The 20,620-nt window shown below is 38.4% G+C and overlaps 1 protein-coding gene across 4 annotated transcripts in view; it reads right to left on the bottom strand.

Moving 5' to 3' along the window:
* Nucleotides 1-20,620, bottom strand: part of ptprub (protein tyrosine phosphatase receptor type Ub) — a 322,943-nt gene that overhangs the window by 197,163 nt on the left and 105,160 nt on the right. For all 4 annotated transcript variants that reach the window (XM_079836102.1, XM_079836104.1, XM_079836105.1 and 1 more), the window contains exon 2: nucleotides 13,315-13,443. In XM_079836102.1, the coding sequence (XP_079692228.1) occupies nucleotides 13,315-13,443 (129 nt within the window). The remainder of the gene's footprint in view (nucleotides 1-13,314; nucleotides 13,444-20,620) is intronic.

Genomic DNA, 20,620 nt, shown 5'->3' with positions numbered 1-20,620 from the left:
TGGTCATTAGCTTGTCAAAAATTGTCATTATATGGGGAGATTCAATGATAGTTAAGCTGGTCTAAACTGATCATTAACTAGTCTAAACTGGTTATTGGCTAGACTTCAATGACCATTAGCTAGTCTAAGATGATCATTAGCTAGTCAAAAAAATGCCATTAGCTAGTCTATGCTGGTCATTGGGTAGTCTAGGATGGCAATTAGTTGGTCTAAGATGATCACTAGCTAGTTTATCACTAGCAAGATGGTCATTAACTTGTCAAAAATGTTCATAAGCTAATAGCTATAACAAAATGGTCATTGTTTGTCCAAGATAGTCACTAACTAGTCTAAGATGGTAACTAACTAGTCAAAAACTAGTTATTAACTGGCGCAAATTGGCAGACCATCTTGGCTTAGCAACAAAACAGCTAAAATGTGGTTCATACTGTACCAGCTTAAGGTGGTCGAGCTGGTTTTTGAAACATGGTTGCTGGTCATAGCTTATATAAAAACAGCTTTAACTTAATATTAATTTTCCAGAAGGGGGTGCCAAAAAAGGGGAGATGATTTTGCTCAGGAATAAGATGATGTTTGTAACTCAACCACTGGACTTACTATTACCTTTGAGAAGGAATTACTGCTTCAGTACAGACGCTTACAATTACCACAGTGAGAATAAAGTGGATTCATGGATACAATGTTTTACTTTCTAATATTTATATGGTGGAACAATCTGTCATGCTGATGAGATACTAAATGTCAGATGTGTGTGCGCACATTCCCATAGACTGAGATAAATGGCAATGTGTTCACACACTTTATGTCCTGCCTTCAAGCCAAATGCTGTGACCAGTGAGCTTGGACACTGAATTACTGATGGGCATTGACTGTATTAGGTAGCATCTACACCACGCTCAACCACGAATGGCTCAGGAACCCCCAAGGCACTCTCCTCAACCCTTGATTAAAAAACAACCTCAGAGCAGTAAAACACCATTTCCACAGCCAAAAAAGAAGCCAAGTCAGCAGATCGCATAAAATATTCACTACTCAACACCTGCAGCAAAAATGAACCTGAACCATTTATGGAGGTCTGGCATTCATTGAATCTCTCAAAATCCAAATAAATAATCTAAGATTGTGGCTCGGTCAGGTTATTTAAGAGTAATATAACACCATAAGAAGCAGTCAAGACCAGGTTAAGTGTATTCCATAAAGGGAATTGCAGGCGGGAAAAAAAAAGCATGACAATGAATAAGATAATCAGTTAAACATTTTTTAACACTGAACTTTCTATAATACATTCACGCTGCGTGTCGTGTCACAGGCTAATTCGTGTCACGCAGCTAGACGGAGTTTAAATTAGCCCGGAAAGACGTGGGCAGCCATTTATGTGACTATCTTTTCACAGCGCTAGTCTAAAGTCACATCTGAAACAGCCTTAAGTGCAGCTCTGAATCATCGGGAAAGATAACATGTCGGTGACATAGAAAGAGAGAGCGGGCGAAGGGTAAAAAGAGAGCAAACACAAGCACCATCAGGGGGTTGTCCCAGAGCTCCATGCTGCTTAGCATAACAGCTAAGCAAGCATGACAACATAAACACAACCAGCCGTTTTGCCTGCGGGTTAAGCTCCGCACTGGAGCAGAACCCTAAGACACATTATGCCATTATTCCACCTTTCCTTCAACATCCTCCATCTTAACGTCACAGTCCTTCGAACACACTATTTATTCATTGAGCCATCAAAAGATAAGCTGCTTGAAAGAAGCTATTACTTGACATACATGGTCAAGGTGACCACCACCACAGGCTATTTGAAGGTTATGGTCGTAACTTCACTCTCAATTATCCTGTTAAACAGACCTCTTTACTCTGAAAGGTCTCGCCTGCTAGCCGCAAAACAACATTAATTACAGGGAGGCTGTCGCTGGAGGAGGGCTAACATTAGCATAGTACATGCTCGGCTATACCGTCGCCTAGCTTAATGTCAAGTCCCTGTGGGTGTTTTCTGCTGTAACTTCAAACAACGAAATTTTAATCCCACCTAAAGACTCGGTTCAGGCTTCAAAATGGCCGCCTGGTGCATTAGATCAGGGCAGATTTCAGAGAAAAGACATCTTGCACCAGTGTAATAATGCTAAAACTAACTATTAAAAATCATTTTTAGCAAGTGAAGTAAAGCTGAAATAAGAAAATTAGAAATGTTGCCTTTGCAACTACCTGAAATAAGTTTGAAGTAAATAAAATTGGAAATCAGAAATAAAATTGGAAATGCAAATATTTTACATAAAATAATTACAAAAAATACATAGTCCCAACCAAATATATATATTTGGTTGGGACTATATATGTGTGTGTGTGTGTGTGTGTGTGTGTGTGTGTGTGTGTGTGTGTGTGTGTGTGTGTGTGTGTGTGTGTGTGTGTGTGTGTGTGTGTGTGTGTGTGTGTGTGTGTGTGTGTGTGTGTGTGTGTGTGTGTGTGTGTGTGTGTGTGTGTGTGTGTGTGTGTGTAAAACTTTGAAATTGATTTCCAAACAATGTGCGCTCTCATTCAGAGTAAGTAAACAAAGTTAGGCATCATTAACAATTGTCAGCTCATATTTCGGCGTGTACAGGCAGCTTCCTTTTTTTTTGTTGCTTTATAGTCTTCTAATTAGACAAATTACAGATAATTTGTTATATGGTTATTATCTAAATTACATTTTAATGGTTGCTTTGCTTGAGGAAGAGGCCCTCAGACTAAAAGCTTGTCATGCCAGTCATATCATACTTTTGTGTTTTTAAAAGGGGTGGGCCACTCTGATTGACAGCTGGTTCACCAAATCAAAATATGTCCGAAATTAATGCACATGGGGAAATAGCATTTTTGTTGCATGAAACCACTACCGTTTAAAAGATTGGGCTTGATTTGATTTTTTTTATATTTTAAAAGAATACATTTATTTGATCAAAAATACAGTAAAAACAGTAATATTATAAAATATTACAATTCAAAATAACTTACTCCAGTCTTCAGTGACACATGATCCTTCAGAAATCATTCCAATTTGCTAATTTGCTGCTCAAGAAACATTCCTTATTATTATCAATGTTGAAAGCAGCTGTGCTCCTTAATATTTTTGTGGAAACCATAATATATATATATATATATATATATATATATATATATATATATATATATACTTTTTCATGTATATATTCTTTTATATTTTTTCGAAATCATTTGTAACATCTTGTCTTTACTGTCACTTTTGATCAATTTAATGCTGAATAAAAGTATTTATTTCTTACTGGTAAAAAAAAAACCGTACTGGGCCCAAACGTTTGAAGGGTAGTGTAATGCAATGCATAATGTAGAATTTCAGAAATGTATTTTTATTTAAAGTGGTTACAGTTTTGTGGTCTGCGCAAATCTGTCCTGCGCTTGTAAACGGATCCGCTCCGCTTTCCAGAGTCACATACGCAATTTCTATGATAACTGATCCATGCTGTGTGGTTTTGTCTCACATTTGGAGTAAATATTGATCTTGTTTACAATAACAGCTGAGACAAAAAATAAATGGGTATCATTGTGGGAAAGTTGCTGGTACTTTATTTCATTTAATAAAAGCCTGATTATCAGCAATTTTGGAAACCAAACAGTAGATGTCTCTGAAGAATATAAAGATGACATGAAACTTGAGTATTTGATGTGGGCTGAAGGGTTCTTAACATTCAACACACAAACCACTATGACGGCAACACTAAACAACCACTTATTTAAGGACAGAGTTGCAGTCAACACAACAAAGACCTTTAAGAGGCAACAAATACAACAACACAACCGCCAATAACACAGTAATCAGCAGTAGTTGCATTAGCAAACATAAATGATATGTTTAATAAATTAATAATAAATAATGAATAAATAAATGCCACAGTGCAAGCTGGGAATTGTGGTTCAGTCTCAAGCACTGCAGTGCAGACAACTATAATCCATTAAAGTAAATTTACAACTTAATTGTGAAGTTATTGTACAGGTAATTGGGCAGCTATACAGTGTAAAATAAGCATATATTGCCTCATAAACAAAGAAATGTGGTACTTTTTGACTGCATCCTTCTTTTATAAACTCCCGTAAATATGTAAAACCCTGAATTTTGAGCATAAATCTACCAACTTTTACAGGGATGGATCTAAAATGCAAAGATTCAATTTTACGAACCTCTCGCAGGGGCTCTTTAAATTCTTTAACGTCGCCTTATTTGACTCAAGCGCTTCTTAAAAAAAGCATCTCAACAGAGATACATGGTTGCATTGCCTTTCATTGGATGTGATTTTCATTGGATTGCCTTTCTATTTATTTATTGCGTGTGACTGTAAATGTGAACTCTTGTGAATGTGTGGTGGTCTGAGCCTGGCTTTGTGGTTTATGCTATCTGCCTCCTAATAAAATTGGATTTAGTCTGCCCTGTTAGATTTACACAGCAATTAATTTCCCCATTTCACCTTTCATCTCAGTGGTGTGTGTATAAAAATGTACCACACATAATCTTTATTCTGTTCCACCAAATCTCTTACAGGAGAAGCATGATGGATTTATAAGTCACCCTTTGATAAAGTAAATATATAAATAAATTGTACTCCTAACCATGAGGTAAATCAGCCTGGGAAAAATAATCAAACTTCACATCCTTTGCATGCAGCATTCATTTCATAATTTCACATTTTTAAGTTAAACTCTCCTTACATTTTTTTTGTTTTGGCCAGATTCTAAAACAGGCAACACATGTATCCTTTGTGGAAAAACAATCTCAGAATGCAAACAAGCTCTCTGATTCCAATGAAATATTTCAGCCATCTAATATAGCAATATAAGCCACATATCTATATTACAACCATACTCATGAAGCTTTGATCTCATGTGCACTTTGATGATGGAATTTCAATTATATGGATGGTGAGGTTTTTGTTTGGGACCTTTGTCAAGAGCCGATTCCATTACGAGGTGCTAAACGTATAACTTGAAACTCTGGGCTGAGAGAGTTAAAAAAGAGAGACACTTCTCAGATCAGATGAAAGTTCAAAGAGAAGCGGACGATCGTTGTATTAATCCAAGAGTTTCTGAAAAATTGAAGACAAGAAAGGCATGATTAATCAATTCTTTGAGTTGAGTGCTACGGGTGAGTCTGATTTCAGATGAGAAGGTACCTTTATATACACTGGCGAATACTTTCGTGAAGCATTCCTTCTGTACCAAAACCATAGTGTTGCTTTTTACTCAATGCCTGAAATTCTAAAGCATTGTTTCACATGATTCAAAATATTAAATCACATTGTCAATAAATTCACTGCAAAAATTATTTCTTAATCAGTATTGTCATGTATTCCAGTGAAATTTTTTTTTTTTATAAAAATAAAATACTTTTTTAGTAATATATCCATTAAACAAGATAAATGAACTTTTCAGTATAATTAATAAATATTTAAGATGTTTTTCACACCCCATTGGCATGGGGGAATATATACTCCAAAACTTCAGAAATTAATACATTTATTTAGCAAAGATGCGTCAAATTGATCAAAAGTGACAGTAAAGATAATGTAAAAAAAAAATTTATTTAAAATAAATGCACCAATTCAGCATATTAGAAATATTTTTGAAGAATCATGTGACACTGAAGACTGGCGTAATGGTGGCTGAAATAAATTAGCTTAGTCATCACAGGAATACATTTTAAAATGTATTAAAATAGAAAACATGTATTTTAAACTGTATTTTTACTGTATTTTTATCAAATAAATGCAGCCTTGGTGAAAATGTTATTGTTTTTAAAAAGTAACCTTATAAACGTTGTGTAATTCTAACAATTTAGAAAAATGTAAAAAGCTAGTTCAAATGTCCTTCAAATAACCATCCATCCATCTTCTTCCGCTTATCCGGGGCCGGGTCGCGGGGGCAGCAGTCTAAGCAGAGATGCCCAGACTTCCCTCTCCCTAGACACTTCCTCCAGCTCTTCCGGGGGGACACCGAGGCGTTCCAAGGCCAGCCGGGAGACATAGTCCCTCCAGCGTGTCCTTGGTCTTCCCCGGGGCCTCCTCCCGGTTGGACATGCCCGAAACACCTTCCCGGGAAGGCGTTCAGGAGGCATCCGGAACAGATGCCCGAGCCACCTCAGCTGTCCCCTCTCGATGTGGAGGAGCAGCGGCTCTACTCCGAGTTCCTCCCGAGTGACTGAGCTTCTCACCCTATCTCTAAGGGAGCGCCCAGCCACCCTGCGGAGAAAGCTCATTTCGGCCGCCTGTATCCGGGATCTTGTCCTTTCGGTCATGACCCAAAGCTCATGACCATAGGTGAGAGTAGGAACGTAGATTGACCGGTAAATCGAGAGCTTCGCCTTACGGCTTAGCTCTTTCTTCACCACGACAGACCGGTACATCGACCGCATTACTGCAGAAGCTGCACCGACCTTCAAATAAATAGTAAATTATAATCATGAACATGCAGAATAAAATGCTTTAAAAAAAAAGTAAAGAATAGAAATCACCAGTCTGTTCCATTTAACCAAAATCCCTTTAAGACAAGTCATTTCACTCGGCGGCCATCTTTGAAACGCCTCTCGGGCATGCAAGTGCAGCTCCTATCTTTTTGAATGGGGAAACATCAAATTCTCTAAAACAGTTCGCCAAGCTTATGATTAAATGATAAGTGAAATCTAAATGACCAATGAAATCTGACAACAACGGTCTCATAAAATTAGGTTTTTAAACGCTTGAATCACGGCAAAAAAACCCCTGCATTTTTCAGCCTGGATAAATCTAATGCGCAATCCTAAACGCGCATCCCAGAACACTCCCTGTTTCTATAGCAACCGAAGCTTGGTTTGTCTTTGGTTTTAACCCAGCGAGTTAGACATCCTTCCAAACCAGACCTGGAGCCGGTTGCATTGAAACAATTATTTAAGACTGATCATAACTTTTTAAGTCATTTACAGTATGAAATAAAAAGTGATTAGCCCTAACTAACCGCTAGCTGGGCAGACTACTTCTTAAGACACAGTCTTAACTTGGCGGCTATGTTTATGCAACTGCCCCCTGGTCATAAACAAGTCCAAATGTAAACACTAATTCAAAATCATTGCAGCGCACTACAAACTCCATTCCATCCATGTGTCGAGAGAGGCAGTTTTGAGAGTCCCAGAGCAGAAGTCAGTGATTGAGAGATGGCGGATGGAAGCAGGCAGCTCTGGGCTTCAGGAAACTTTATTAGATCATTGAGGGAAGCCAGCCAGGTCTGATAATGACCCTACAACTCCACCAGATGCGTCTCCCCACCAACTTCCTCTGTCAGGGGCCCCTGTGGTCTCTCATATCAGTGATGAATAAGGCCTGGGCATCAGAGTGTGGATAATGTGCAGATGGGACACAAGCCCGCTGTTTGAAAAAGGTGAAGGGCGGCTGGTAATAAAGACCTACAGGTCTCTGAACAGCGCTGTGTGCCTCGGTGCCTCTCTGACTAAGGAAAGGCGTAATAAGATACAACATGCCCAGAGAATTGCCTGGCTTTAGCGCTAATATCTGTGGGAACCTCCTTCCAGTGAGGAGATTACTGCAGATCTCCACTGGACCCAGAGGCCTAGCTTAAGGAGAGAAAAGACCAATTAGGTTATTTAAAGTGCTGCAGGTTTCTCTGCCTCCCACGTTGACCGAGAGGTCTACCCATCTCTAACCGATCCACTGGATTCAAACGTGTAGCACGCAGGTCTTACCTCAGAGCACACCACCATGCATTTGGCTTGGATAGACACATCCGACTGCAGTGTGACCGACTTACAACGAATGATCAGATAAGAAATAATCTCCTTGCAAATTAATGTTAACCGCTTGATGTGTCAAAGTTGGCTTTGGTGAGAACATAAAACAGAGTTGGATGGTTGAAATCAAATTGTAAGAATAATTGTCTAAACTCAAATTCAAATCAAAGACATACTAATGCAGTCTATGAAAAACATTGTCCAAGAACTTTTCCCTAAGTGGAAAATGTACATCATAGGGTCTCCATTTTGTTATTATTTTCCAAAACTCCATATGGAAACATTTACATTTATGCATTTGACACAACCTTTATCTAAAGAAACATAAGGAACAAAACTACAATTTCTTAGAGTTTATTCGAGATTTGAGTAGGACAGCACGATTCTGGGGGGGGATATATATGTGTACACCGATAAGGCATGACATTATCACAACCAACATTATTGTTGGTCCCCCTTTTGCTGCCAAAACAGCCCTAACCTGTCGAGGCACGGACTCCACTTGACCCCTGAAGTTGTGCTGTGGTATCTGGCACTAGGATGTTAGCAGCAGATCCTTTAAGTCCTGTAAGTTGCGAGGTGGGGTCTCCATGGATTAGACTTGTTTGTTCAGCACATCCCACAGATGCTCGATTGGATTGAGATCTGGGGAATTTGGAGGCTAAGTCAACACCTCAAACTTCTTGTTGTGCTACTCAAACCATTCCTGAACCATTATTTTCCTGCTGAAAGATGCCACAGCCACCAGGGAAGACCGTTTCCATGAAAGGGTGTACGTGGTCTGCAACAATGCTTAGGTAGGTGGTACGTGTCAAAGTAACATCCACATGGAAGGCAGGACCATCCATGCCTTCTTCCCATAGTGCATCCTGGTGCCATGTGTTCCCCAGGTAAGCGGCGCACATGCACCGGCTGCTATGTGGTGCATTTCTGATGCTTACATGCCAACTTGTTGGCGCTTTTGGCGGTGGACAGCGGTCAGCATGGGCACCCTGACTGGTCTGCGGATGTGCAGCCCCATACGCATCAAACTGTGATGCACTGTGTCTGTATTCACACTGTGTGAGACACCTTTCTATCAGAACCAGCATTAACTTCTTGAGCAATTTGAGCTACAGTAGCTCGTCTGTTTGATCGGACCACACGGGCCAGCCTTCTCTCCCCACGTGCATCAATAAGCCTTGGCCACCCATGACCCTGTCACCGGTTCACCACTGTTCCTTCCTTGGACCACTTTTGATAGATAATGACCGGGAACATCCCACAAGAGCTGCAGTTTTAGAGATGCTCTGACCCAGTCGTAGCCATCACAATTTGGCCCTTGTCAAACTCGCTCAAATCCTTACACTTGCCCATTTTTCCTACTTCTAACACATCAACTTTGAGGACAAAATGTTCACTTGCTGCCTAATATATCCCACCCACTAACAGGTGCCGTGATGAAGTGTTATTCACTTCACCTGTCATAATGTTATTCCTGATCGGTGTACATACTGTATATATAAACATTAATATTTCTTATTTAGTATCTTGTTTAATAATTTAACTTATTTGTTATTATTTTAATTTAATATTTTAATTAATTATAATGAAAAAAATTATATTTATTGTTATTAGTCATATTTATATATAATAACAAAAAAGTTAAATAAGTTTATGGCTCTCTTAATTTTTTATTTTGGTGGAAAACAAGCCGGTTATATTTATTTATATATTTATTGAATTAAATTGCAGCCTTTGCGTTTTGAAAATTGCACTAAGCCGTAACTTGAATTCATTTGAATTCGATTACTCGTGCAGCCCTATGTGCGAGTGACACAATTAAACTGTTACATTATGAAACTGTCACAAATATGACCTATTGTCATAGCAAAACAGAGAAAAAAATAAACATTTCGATCACATTTATGGGCCGATTCTCTCTATAACTAACTATTAACCACGACTTGTGCCACAATAAAATACTAATTACTGCTTATTAATAGTTAGTAAGGTAGTTTTTGTAGTGTTTAAGTTTAGGTATTGGGTACAATATGGTCATGCAGAATAAGGCATTAATATGTGCTTTATATGTAAACAGCCAATAGCCTATAATATGCATGCTGATTAGCATCTTGCTAAAAGTGAGAACTGGACCCTAAACTAAAGTGTAACCAATATTTCTATTTAAGAATTATATTAAAAGATATATTATTTTTATATACATAAATGTGAAAATGAATAGGAATCCGAAACCCTTTGGCATCCCTCATAAACCTCTTCCTCAGATAGAAAAAATGGATTTGTCTCCTGACAGAGAGATACGGGTTATCACTGCAAAACTGTGCCGTTTTATCCACACAAAGGGACCAAGAGTTACACCCCGTCCTCTTGTAATCTTCAAAGCAAAAGTTAGCTCGGCATCGTGCTCTGAATTTAGATGAGTGATGGCGACAGTAGCTGAAAGCTGAGAAAATACAACTGGTCTTGTGCATGAGAGCACAATGTTTGCATACTGACACAGAAACAACATGATGGGATCCGTTTTGCCACTCAGCACCATGGCAGTTTCTGACCTAGTTTCCCAAAGTGCCCCATGTTATGAAGATCAAAATCTGCTGGTTAGTGCCTCATTGCCCATTACAGATGTCAGAGTGGGGTTCTCCGTGTAAGAATAGAAGATATACTCCTACCGCAGGGTGAATGTGCGATGTCACTGTCTGTTTACATTCACACCGTCAAACACTTCCTACTGTGTTTCCAAGGTGTGACATCATTCTCACACACTTAAACTTTGCCTGCCTAGACTCATCTGTTGCCCTCAGAGCAGAGTGAATGTCACACGACAGACAGTCCGCTTTAATTAAACCCAGAGGGAAATGTATTAATTACTGCACAGCGCCTGTGACTGCGGGTGAAGTGTCTTGGGTCTGCATATGATTAGAATGCAGATTATGATTTACTGTGGAGGATTCCATCATCCTCAACTGTCCTAATGACTCATTCATATATTTAACACAAGCTGTAGTTTTGTTTTAATGGCTTTGGTACTATTCACAGTTAAGTGGAACATTCTCTTAGCTCAGGACTTCAAACTGAACACACTTGTAGCATTTCGTTCATTCAAAACCTGCTACGGTGCTTTCATTAGCATAAATCTTTCCTTTCCCATAACAATTACTTCAAATCACAAGATTAGTGTAAAAGATAATGAGAACATTTGGTTTAATCACCGAAAAAATGATCATCTTACAATTTAGTAATTTTCTAAATGATGATACAGACATCAAAATCACGCTTAGAAATGCTTAAAAAAAAAAAAAAACGCAACATCCAGGTGTCATAATAGGTCAGGGACTAAATGTTTTTAGTCTCTTATACTCACAAATGCTGCATTTATTTTATTATAAATACACAAAAAAAAATTTAATCTTGTGAAATATTATTAAAATGTAAAATAACTGTTTTCTATTTGAATATATTTTAAAATGCAATTTATTTCTGTGATGCACTGCTGAATTTTCAGCATCATTACTCCAGTCTTCAGTGTCACATGATCTTTCAGAAATCATTCTAATATGATTTGATACTCAAGAAAATGTATGATTATTATCAATGTTAAAAACAGTTTTGTAAAACATTTTTTCAAGCTTCTTTGATGAATAAAAAGTTCAAAAGAACAGTATTTATCTGAAATTGAACGCTTTTGCAACTTTGTAATACCGCTCAAAAGTTTTGGGTCAGTAAGAATTTATTCTAATATTTTTTGGGGAAATAACTTAAAGAAATCAATACATTTATTCAGCAAGGACGCATTAAATTGATCAAAAGTAACAGGAAAGACATTTAAAATGTTAAAAAAAATTCTATATAAAATAAATGCTGTTCTTTTGAACTTTCTATTCATCAAAGAATCCTGAAAAAATGTTTTACACGACTGTTTTCAAAACTGATAATAATCATAAATGCTTCTTGAGCAGCAAATTATCATATTAGAATGATTTCTGAAGGATCATGTGACTGGAGTAATGATGCTTAACATTCAGCTTTGATCACAGGAATAAATTACATTTTAAATAGAAAACATTTTTCATTTTAATAATATTTCACAATATTACCGGGGGTTTTTTATAAAATAAAATAAATGCAGCCTTTGTGAGGATAAGAGACTTCTTCTAAAAACATCTTACAGCTCAAAAACTTTTGAACGGCAGTGTAATATTTAAAACCAAAAAGATATATTTTATAATATTCTTATTTTCGTGATAAAATCTAAATATTGATCATACATATATTTTTATAATTATTTGTTACAGTAGGTTTGGCAGAAAGGCACTTTTCTGATTTTGTGCGACAAATAAGCATTAAAACTCTTTTTGGATGAAATGTACCACTTTATTAAGAATAGTACTTTCTTAACGGTAACATTTTACAATAAGGTCCCAATGCATTAACTAACAATGAGAAACGCATTTGTTACAGTATTTATTAATCTTGGTTAATGTTAGTTCAGGTCCATTAAATAATATTAACAGATACAGTAACTAATATACATTTTTCATTGTTTCCTTCTACACTTATTCAGCACTTTTATTTATTTGAATTATATTTCTATATAATATAATAATATAGTATTATGTACGCCACAAATGTAGTACTGTTTGTCTCCTCAAAAAGATTAAGGACAGCCGGCCCACTCTGTAAATTCCTATTCCTCTGGTAGTCTTTGACCTTCCATTCAAACTTGTGTAGATTATAGAGCTTGGCTCACATTCCCCCTGAGATATGCTTTTCACAAGCCTCTCTATCCAGCTCCCCTGTGTTTTACTTCATCGCTGAAAACCTTACCACGTTTTTATCCGTTTCATTGTGTCATCGGAGTCCTATCTCTCCTGGAATCGGAGTCCCTGCGATCCATCCGTCTCTTTCACTGACTTACCACCGGTGGCCGCCTAATCCAATTACTAGTTCTGCACTTTCTTGCCTCCCTCTCCTTGTTTTGATCTAGTTTCAACAATGCTTCTCAATAAAAGCCCCTTCCCAGCAGGCCGTGCGAATCTCTCTGACACTTCCCGTTTCGGGATGGGCTACATTTCAAAGAACTCATTGATCGTCGGGATTGATTCGTTTCAGGCGGGGCCAACTTCCCTAATCACTTCTGTTCGCCGGTTGACACGGACAGAATAAGACATCGGGAGACGAGACCTGCTGATGTGTGCTTATAGATCTGACTCTTTACCTTTCTTATTTCGCCGGCTTGTTTTGACTGGTCAAAGTCGATTTGCATGTCGGCTACATCTCAGTAGTTGATGAAATGCGCACACGTGCGCTGATTTCAACACATTTTACACACCAAACTTTCTCAACATTTTTACAAAACTACAAATAAAACGCAAAAAATAGAGCATGCTGCGATGGCGGCCATCGTTCCAGCTGTCACTCTGATGAGGCCAGTAGGAGGGCATCAGAGATGGACGGGACCACGGACGTGAAACGGTTTGCGCCACAGTGTGAAATAAACTGGCGGAATAAGAATGGGCAATGCTGTGCAGACTTACCGCGCAGGAGATCAGAGGTGGAGTGTGGCGAGGCATGAGCGCGGAACAGCTGCCAATCAAAGTCGTCATCCTCCCCTTGGCTGAACTCGCACAGACTGGGGTCGGAGTCCTCATCAAACGTGCAGCCCGCTGCCGAGGGAGGAAGAGAGAGAGAGAGAAGCAAAACATGTTATCGGTCGTGATGCAAGTCCACGACTTCCACTCATTAAAAACCTTAAACGGCAAGGGATACGTGCTTCCTGCTTAACCTGACAAGTCTCTCTACATGAATTATTTAAAGCATCTGGCTGTATATTTAAAAGCCTCCGGGGCAATAACATTTCATTTGGACAGCATTTGATCCACAATTTGTTGACACTAGAATGTGCATTACAATACGACTGCCTCAATCCTCTCGGGAGGTTAACGTGGCTGCAGGCAGGCGTACTAGGACCCCCTGGCCAGACAGCCTAATTAAGCAGCCTTGTGTTATCCGAGGCTCTGTTTCATCATGCGAGCCCCTGTGTTCTCATTTCTGTTTTTGCAGAGTGAGAGGTGCCAGATTGAGCTCCCACATACATTTCCAACACTGGCTCTTTAGTCAGCCATTCACCAAAGTAATCACGCCTTCATTCAAGACACACCGCACTCACACACGACATCTACAAGGACGCACGTACACCCATACCAATCAATCATCAGTGATTGAAGATTTACAACACAAACACAAGTCCTGTGATAGACCAATATATCAGCGAGGAGGACCAATTAAACGATCGAAGATAACTGTGCCCGCTTAGTTGCAAATATACAGCCAGCCTTCTTAGTATTCATTATACAGTTTAAATATATCATTTTAATAAAAGTATTTTATTAAAGATAAATTAGCTTTAGATTATTATTAATACTAATAAATGTATGGTATACAATTGTATTAAATCTTTAGAAAAAACATTGAAAAGGCTGTCATTGAATATTATTAACGAAAAGTTGCAAAATCTACAATCACCCTTGTCAATATAATTTATCAAATAGTTATTCAGAAAAGCATTATGACTTTTTTATTTTATTTCATTTAATTTTTATTTTATTAATGCTAATAATAATAAACATGGGATATGAAATGTTAATATATTTTATTTAATAAATTAATAAATAAATCATTCATTCATTCATTCATTATCATCATCATCATTATTGGTAACATTAATGCACTAACTAACATTAACAGAGCAATACATTTGTTCTAGTATTTATTAATGTTATTTAATAAAAATACAACTGTTCATTGTTTGTTCATGTTAGTTCGCAGTGCATTAACTAATGTTAACAAATACAACTTTTGATTTTAATAATGTATTAATAAATGTTGAAATTAATATTAAGATTAATAAATGCTGTAGAAGTATTGTTCATTCTTAGTAATGTAATTAACTAATGAAACATTATTATTAGTATTATTATTAAACTGACAAATGACCACCCTGCTCTCTAAAAATCCCTACCAACCAGTACACAAGCCCCATTTAAATAATGTTCACAAACAGCTCAGTAAAGTTCACACACAAACTTCCTGCAAGTTGAATACGGGGTCAACTAAGGCCCTGTCCGAAATGGCACCCTGAACACTTGCGGTCTTCCTATGAGTTCGCACTTTCGCAACGTAACGCTGCTTCGACCGATCCGGGGGGGGTGCTCACAAGCACCCTTCTGAAACCTAAAATGACAAATGGGTCACTCTACGGTCTTGTGGACTTCATGATCACGCGCAAGCAGCGGCCATCACAAGACCGAAAGTGCATTTGAAGTGTGCCATTTGGGACAGGGCCTAATACTTTAAGCTTTCTATAACTATTCCAAACTATTATTCTAATCCATCAGAGACTTCTTAAACTCAGCCTGCAACTAATTTCGGCTCCACATTACATTTAATACGCGGCACATTCGCGACCCAAGGGCAGCGGCTTAATGTGCCACAGCCTGAGCACCTCGCCACATCTGCTGCGGTCCCTCACATTAGCCTTGTAGGGTGAGAAAGAGCAGGCAGCCGTGGGCAGTCTACAAATCCCAGTCATGTGCTGCTGACTTGAGCCAACTCAAAGCAGACGGGGCAGAGGGGAGTGGAACCACACTGGCAATGGCTTTGACAATAACTATGACATCAAGGTGACCCTCAGAGCTGACTGCCTCATTACTGCCACCTCTGGGCCTGTCCCCTCAACAGCTAAATGGGAAGGGGGTTTTACATCTGGCTAGTACAACAAATAGGTTACATGGATTTTTCATTTCAAAAGCATCTGTGCTTGCATAATAGACAAGAATGTCATTGCGGCTGATCTCTGCAAGTTATTATTTTGCATACTATGCAAAAACATACATTTTTTAAAGAAATTCAAGGACGTATTAAATTGATCAAAAGTGACAGTAAAGACATTTACAATGTTACAAAAGATTTCAATTTCAAAATAAATGCTCAATAGAACTTTCTATTCATTAAAGAATCCTGGAAAAAAATAAGCCACGGTTTCAACAAATATATTAAGCAACACAATAATATAATTAATAATAATAATTATTATTAAGATGATGAAGATTTATAATTACTGAAGGATCATGTGACACTTGAAGACTGGAGTAATGATGCTGAAATTTAAGTTTTTCCAACACAGGCATAATTTACTACTTTTTTAATGCATCAAATCAGAAAACAGGAATATTGTGAAATACTGAAATCACAAGAACAAAAAGTATTGGGTTGCAGAGACATCACACCCCTCTAAAGGAATCAGTAATGTAACATTTTAAGGAGGGGGGGGGGGTCTAATGCTATTTCATGCATTCTGACTTATTTGTACTGTTAAAATGTTGGATTCTCAAGCTAAACATGGCCAAAAATTAAAATAAAAATGATTTGGAGTATTTCGGGGTCAAATACAATCCTTCAGGATTCGAATAAGTTTCGAATAAGTTTTAAAAACTTAAGCACATCAACCAGAGGGAGAGCACGAGAACGGCCATCAATGAGCTTTGTTAGGGTTACAGAAGACATCAGCAGTGCTGTCATTTCGTTTTTAGACCACAAAATCATCAATGTCACAAAAGAAGTGTGTTTTTGGTTGTGAGGGAAAGATAACCTTGTTCAGCTTCCCATATAACCCAGCGTTAAGAAAACAGTGGATGCAGTTTGTTTACCAGGAGCAGCAACGGAGTTCTGCAAGTGTTTTTGTCTGTTCCCGGTCATGTCAAAACCGCAGGCGGTGAGTGACACTGCATCAAATGTCAAATGCCATGATGTATTTTGTGTGTGTGTGCGCTCGTGACTCTTTAGCCCCGCCCACTGCACGCATGAACAAGCTCGGCTGTTTTCGGAAAGAATCGGTACAGCATATCTGTCTTTCATAAATATGATAAAACTAAAGACTCTTCAGAGAAGGATGCAGTACTATTCTATAGGTACTCAAGATTAACATGAGACTGGCAGAAACTGTGTGTGTTATGTACCCTTTAAAGGATCAGATTTGCATAATCGTAAAGTGGAATCTGAATCAGAATCCTTAAACTGCAATTCCGATCCCTATTACTCATGTGAGCCAGTACACAGTATCTGAAAGAACAAAAGAAAGCGAGAATCTTCCCAGAGCTTCTGTCCCAGTAGGTTTCATTTACGCCACTCGCTAATAGTTCAGCACAGGGATCCGTTTCTCTGGGAGCGGGAAAAGATACCAAAGCTGACAAACTGACACCTTATTTTGGCAATTACCCCTCTCCTACCAAAACCAAAGACATTTGAGACGTTCTCAGAAGATCCTGAGAGAGACGAGGAACGCCTAGCTTTTCTTTCCATCAATGCACATTTTCTTGAAGTCAAGCACAAGTGATTTGCCATCATGAATGAACAGCAACAATCAAGTCCTCCTCTCTGCTCCCCCCGCAGCCCCTTGCCACAACCTCATCGTGACTGCCTCCAATAAGTAATTACAATATAATTTGGCACAGCAACACAACAGAGAAAACATCAGGCTTGAGCCACTGCCAGGGTTGAAAGCCCCTTGGCTAGAGAGCATGGAGGCTTTTGTGTGTGCAGACTCATCCACTTGTTTTGTTTATTAATGTGAACAAGTTCCCTTTGGAGAGTTAGGCTGTTATTAGCCTTCATTAAAATTTTGAAGAATTGGCTTGTCTGAGCCCACTAAGGACATACCAACGAATCCTGCTGCAGTCAGGCTATCAATAGCTGTGGATGAAGAATTAGATTTATTTCAGATTAATAACATTTGTGATTGGTGGTGCGGATGTTCCAGTGATTCATCCTGTGGATTACATCGATTCATACATCGCCTCATTGTTAGAGTAGCCGCCTCCCACGCCGGAGACCACGGTTCGAATCCTGCTCGGAGCGGGCTGAGTAGAACCGGTTACATTTGGTGCCGTGACCCTGATGGGAGTGAGGTTTAGGGGGGTGAGTGTAATGGTGCGTTCACACCGGACACGATTGATGTGATTCCCACGAGTGATTTACATGTTAAGTCAATGCAGAGACGCAAAATGGCATTCTGCGGCGCAATTCGCGCAAATCGCTCAAGTTGAAAAGCCTGAACTTTGCCGGATATTCGCGCCACGTTAACCAATCAGGAGCTTGCTCTAGTAGTGACAACAATGAGGAGAAAATCTGTTTATTAATATCTGGTTCAGACAGTATGATTATCACTGTCATAACATTAAATGACATGAAACACAACCCAGTCTCTTTTTGTTAAATGCAAGTTTATGTATGATCAATAATACAAAAGTATAAGTAAAAGGTATAATAAGCTATACATGAAATAAAGCAAACAATTCAGTCAAACATTCAAAGTCAGTGCTAGTAGGCTACAACTGTAACGTACAGTTATAGCCTAAAAATAAAAAAAGTAATGAAACTTCACTTTGCCCTCAGCTTAAACGATTTGCCAGGGAACAAATGATAGATCCATGAGACCAAAGATCGTCCGTTACAAGACGAATTATAGCTCGAGACACACCACAGAGACATCAGAGCCAGCGGCAGATGTCAGAAGGACTGGCCGAGGAAAGGTTGCTCTCGCTGGCGTTGACGAGCGCTGAGCGCCGCTGATCCGCTGGAGCTCACAACTCCGAAAACGCCAGATAAAATGTTCAAATAGGCACTCTTTATATAAATAAACCACAGATTTGAGCTTTTAACAACTATATTATCGACTGAAAAAGTCTTAAAACTACGTTTTGTCACACATTAATAGTAGATTTTAACAAAAAAAGACGTGTAAACACAGCCCATGTCAGCCATTTCTCAACGAGACGAGCCGGCTAGCAGAAGCCCCTCCCATGACGCGAATTTCACGCGCGAATGAAGCGAGTAAACTCAAAATGTTCAAGCGTCCACCTTCGTTCGAATAGCGCGATTTATTCACGTCAATCGTGTCCGGTGTGAACGCCACATAACTGTCTTAGGCCAGTAAGAGCTGTGTGTGTAAAGCTCACTCACACTTCACAATCTCGCCGGAAGATTGTGAAGTGAAGATTCACTTTTTATGAATACTATGAATTCTGACATACTAATCCTTTCACATACTGTTTTTCGCCTACTATATAGTAGGAGAGTATGCGCCTAGGTGTGAGTCATTGGAAAATTCACTCAAACGATTCGTTCAAAGAAATGAATGCTCAAATTATTGTGCTAGCTTCACTGAAACTAAAAAATGCACATTAACGGGCAATTATGTGCCAAACTTTTTGATGATTGAATTGTTGTATAAAAGCAAAACCAAATCACAGTACTCTTGCTTTATTGCAAAAATGTATTAACATGGAGACCAGTTTTTTTGCTACAGAAAAGGGAGAAATCTGACTATTTTAGCATCTAACAGACAGTGTTATCATGTTTTGCTTTGGGAGCACAAAAACTTTTTTGTAACTACACCTCAACTGAAATCCAGAAGCGTTGATACAGATCAAAGAACTAAATCTGACGCTGCAGATCTGTCGAAAACAGTACAGATTTAATCTCTACCACAACATTTTGTATCTTCAGAGGTTTTATGGATCTGCTAGCTAGCCGAGCTTCTACTACAGAGAAAAGAGCAGGGACAAGACAAATAGGATGTTGTCAGAGGATCAGGGGAATGTCTCAGATTTATCTAGAGCAGTAATGTTAGACAGGCAATTTGTTTAACAATGCTTCCAGGTTAGCACTACCTTGCCTGGGGATATTTAAAGTGTGTCCCACTTTGAAATGTGCATCCAATCTGAACCTCAACTTGCCTTCTGAGTTTTAATTTTTTTCATAAATTACATTCTCCTCCCCAGACATGTTCTCGTGAGGTTTGTGAGATCTCTCACCACCTCGTCTCTAAATTGAGTTCTTGTGCCACACTTTGAGACATGGCTTTAGCATTAGCAGTAAATTCCTGAAATGTAAAATAAATAAATACAAATCTAAATTTGTTCACCTTTAAAGGGGTCATTTTTGACCTTTTTGACATTTAAGAGGTCATCATACTATAAGAATATCCTGTACGTTTCAGAACTGAAAACTTCCTTGTTAGTCAAAAAACTGCTTTTATTGTTACCAAGCCCAGCGAACGACTCATTGTGGAATGTGCCTATCAAATAGATCGGTGAAAGACCGCCTCTGCAAATGAAGAACGACACCTACTTCATTGAAACTTTGGCCCCGCCCATTGGTGTGTTAGTGAGATGACGAGGAGAGGAGAGCGAAATAGGATCACATCCTAATGTTAGGAATGTGGTTATTTATTTTCAACAATGTGAATGTCTCAGATGAACATTATTTATATTCAGTACATTTACGATATGGACTCAACAGTAATGCCATAACATGTAAGTAACTGTTAATTTTAATGCCTGATCTATGATCAGTGATTTCTGATATGTAATGATTCATGTACAGTAAGATGTTCTTTGTCTATGTGTCAGTAAATCAAACCAGTGACTAAATGGTCAACTTCACATTGTTTCTCTTAGTAGGATGGAAAAAAGTTTTCAAGAGACTTCCTAGCTATTTTATATGCTAAGATGTTAGCCAATCACAGCAATGGCCGTTTACACTGAAGTCTCACAGCAGACATGCCCCTTAAAACAGTGTTCAAATCAGAAGGATAAAATCACAGAAGGAAAACTGCCTTTTATTTTTAAATTATGACAGTTCATGACCCCTTAAAAAAAAAGAAAAGAAGAAGTAGTTGTGAGAGCTGCAAAACAATTATTTCCTCTATTCAATATTTAGTCACCTTGGAATTTTAAGGTTACTTTATGTGTTGTTGTTTTTTAAGGTGAGTACATTTTGGAA

The sequence above is a fragment of the Gobio gobio genome (assembly GCF_949357685.1).
Source record: "Gobio gobio genome assembly, chromosome: 15".
Lineage (NCBI taxonomy): Eukaryota > Metazoa > Chordata > Actinopteri > Cypriniformes > Gobionidae > Gobio > Gobio gobio.
The sequence above is the reverse complement of the archived record's forward strand: the minus strand, read 5'-3'. Positions and strand labels throughout refer to the sequence as shown.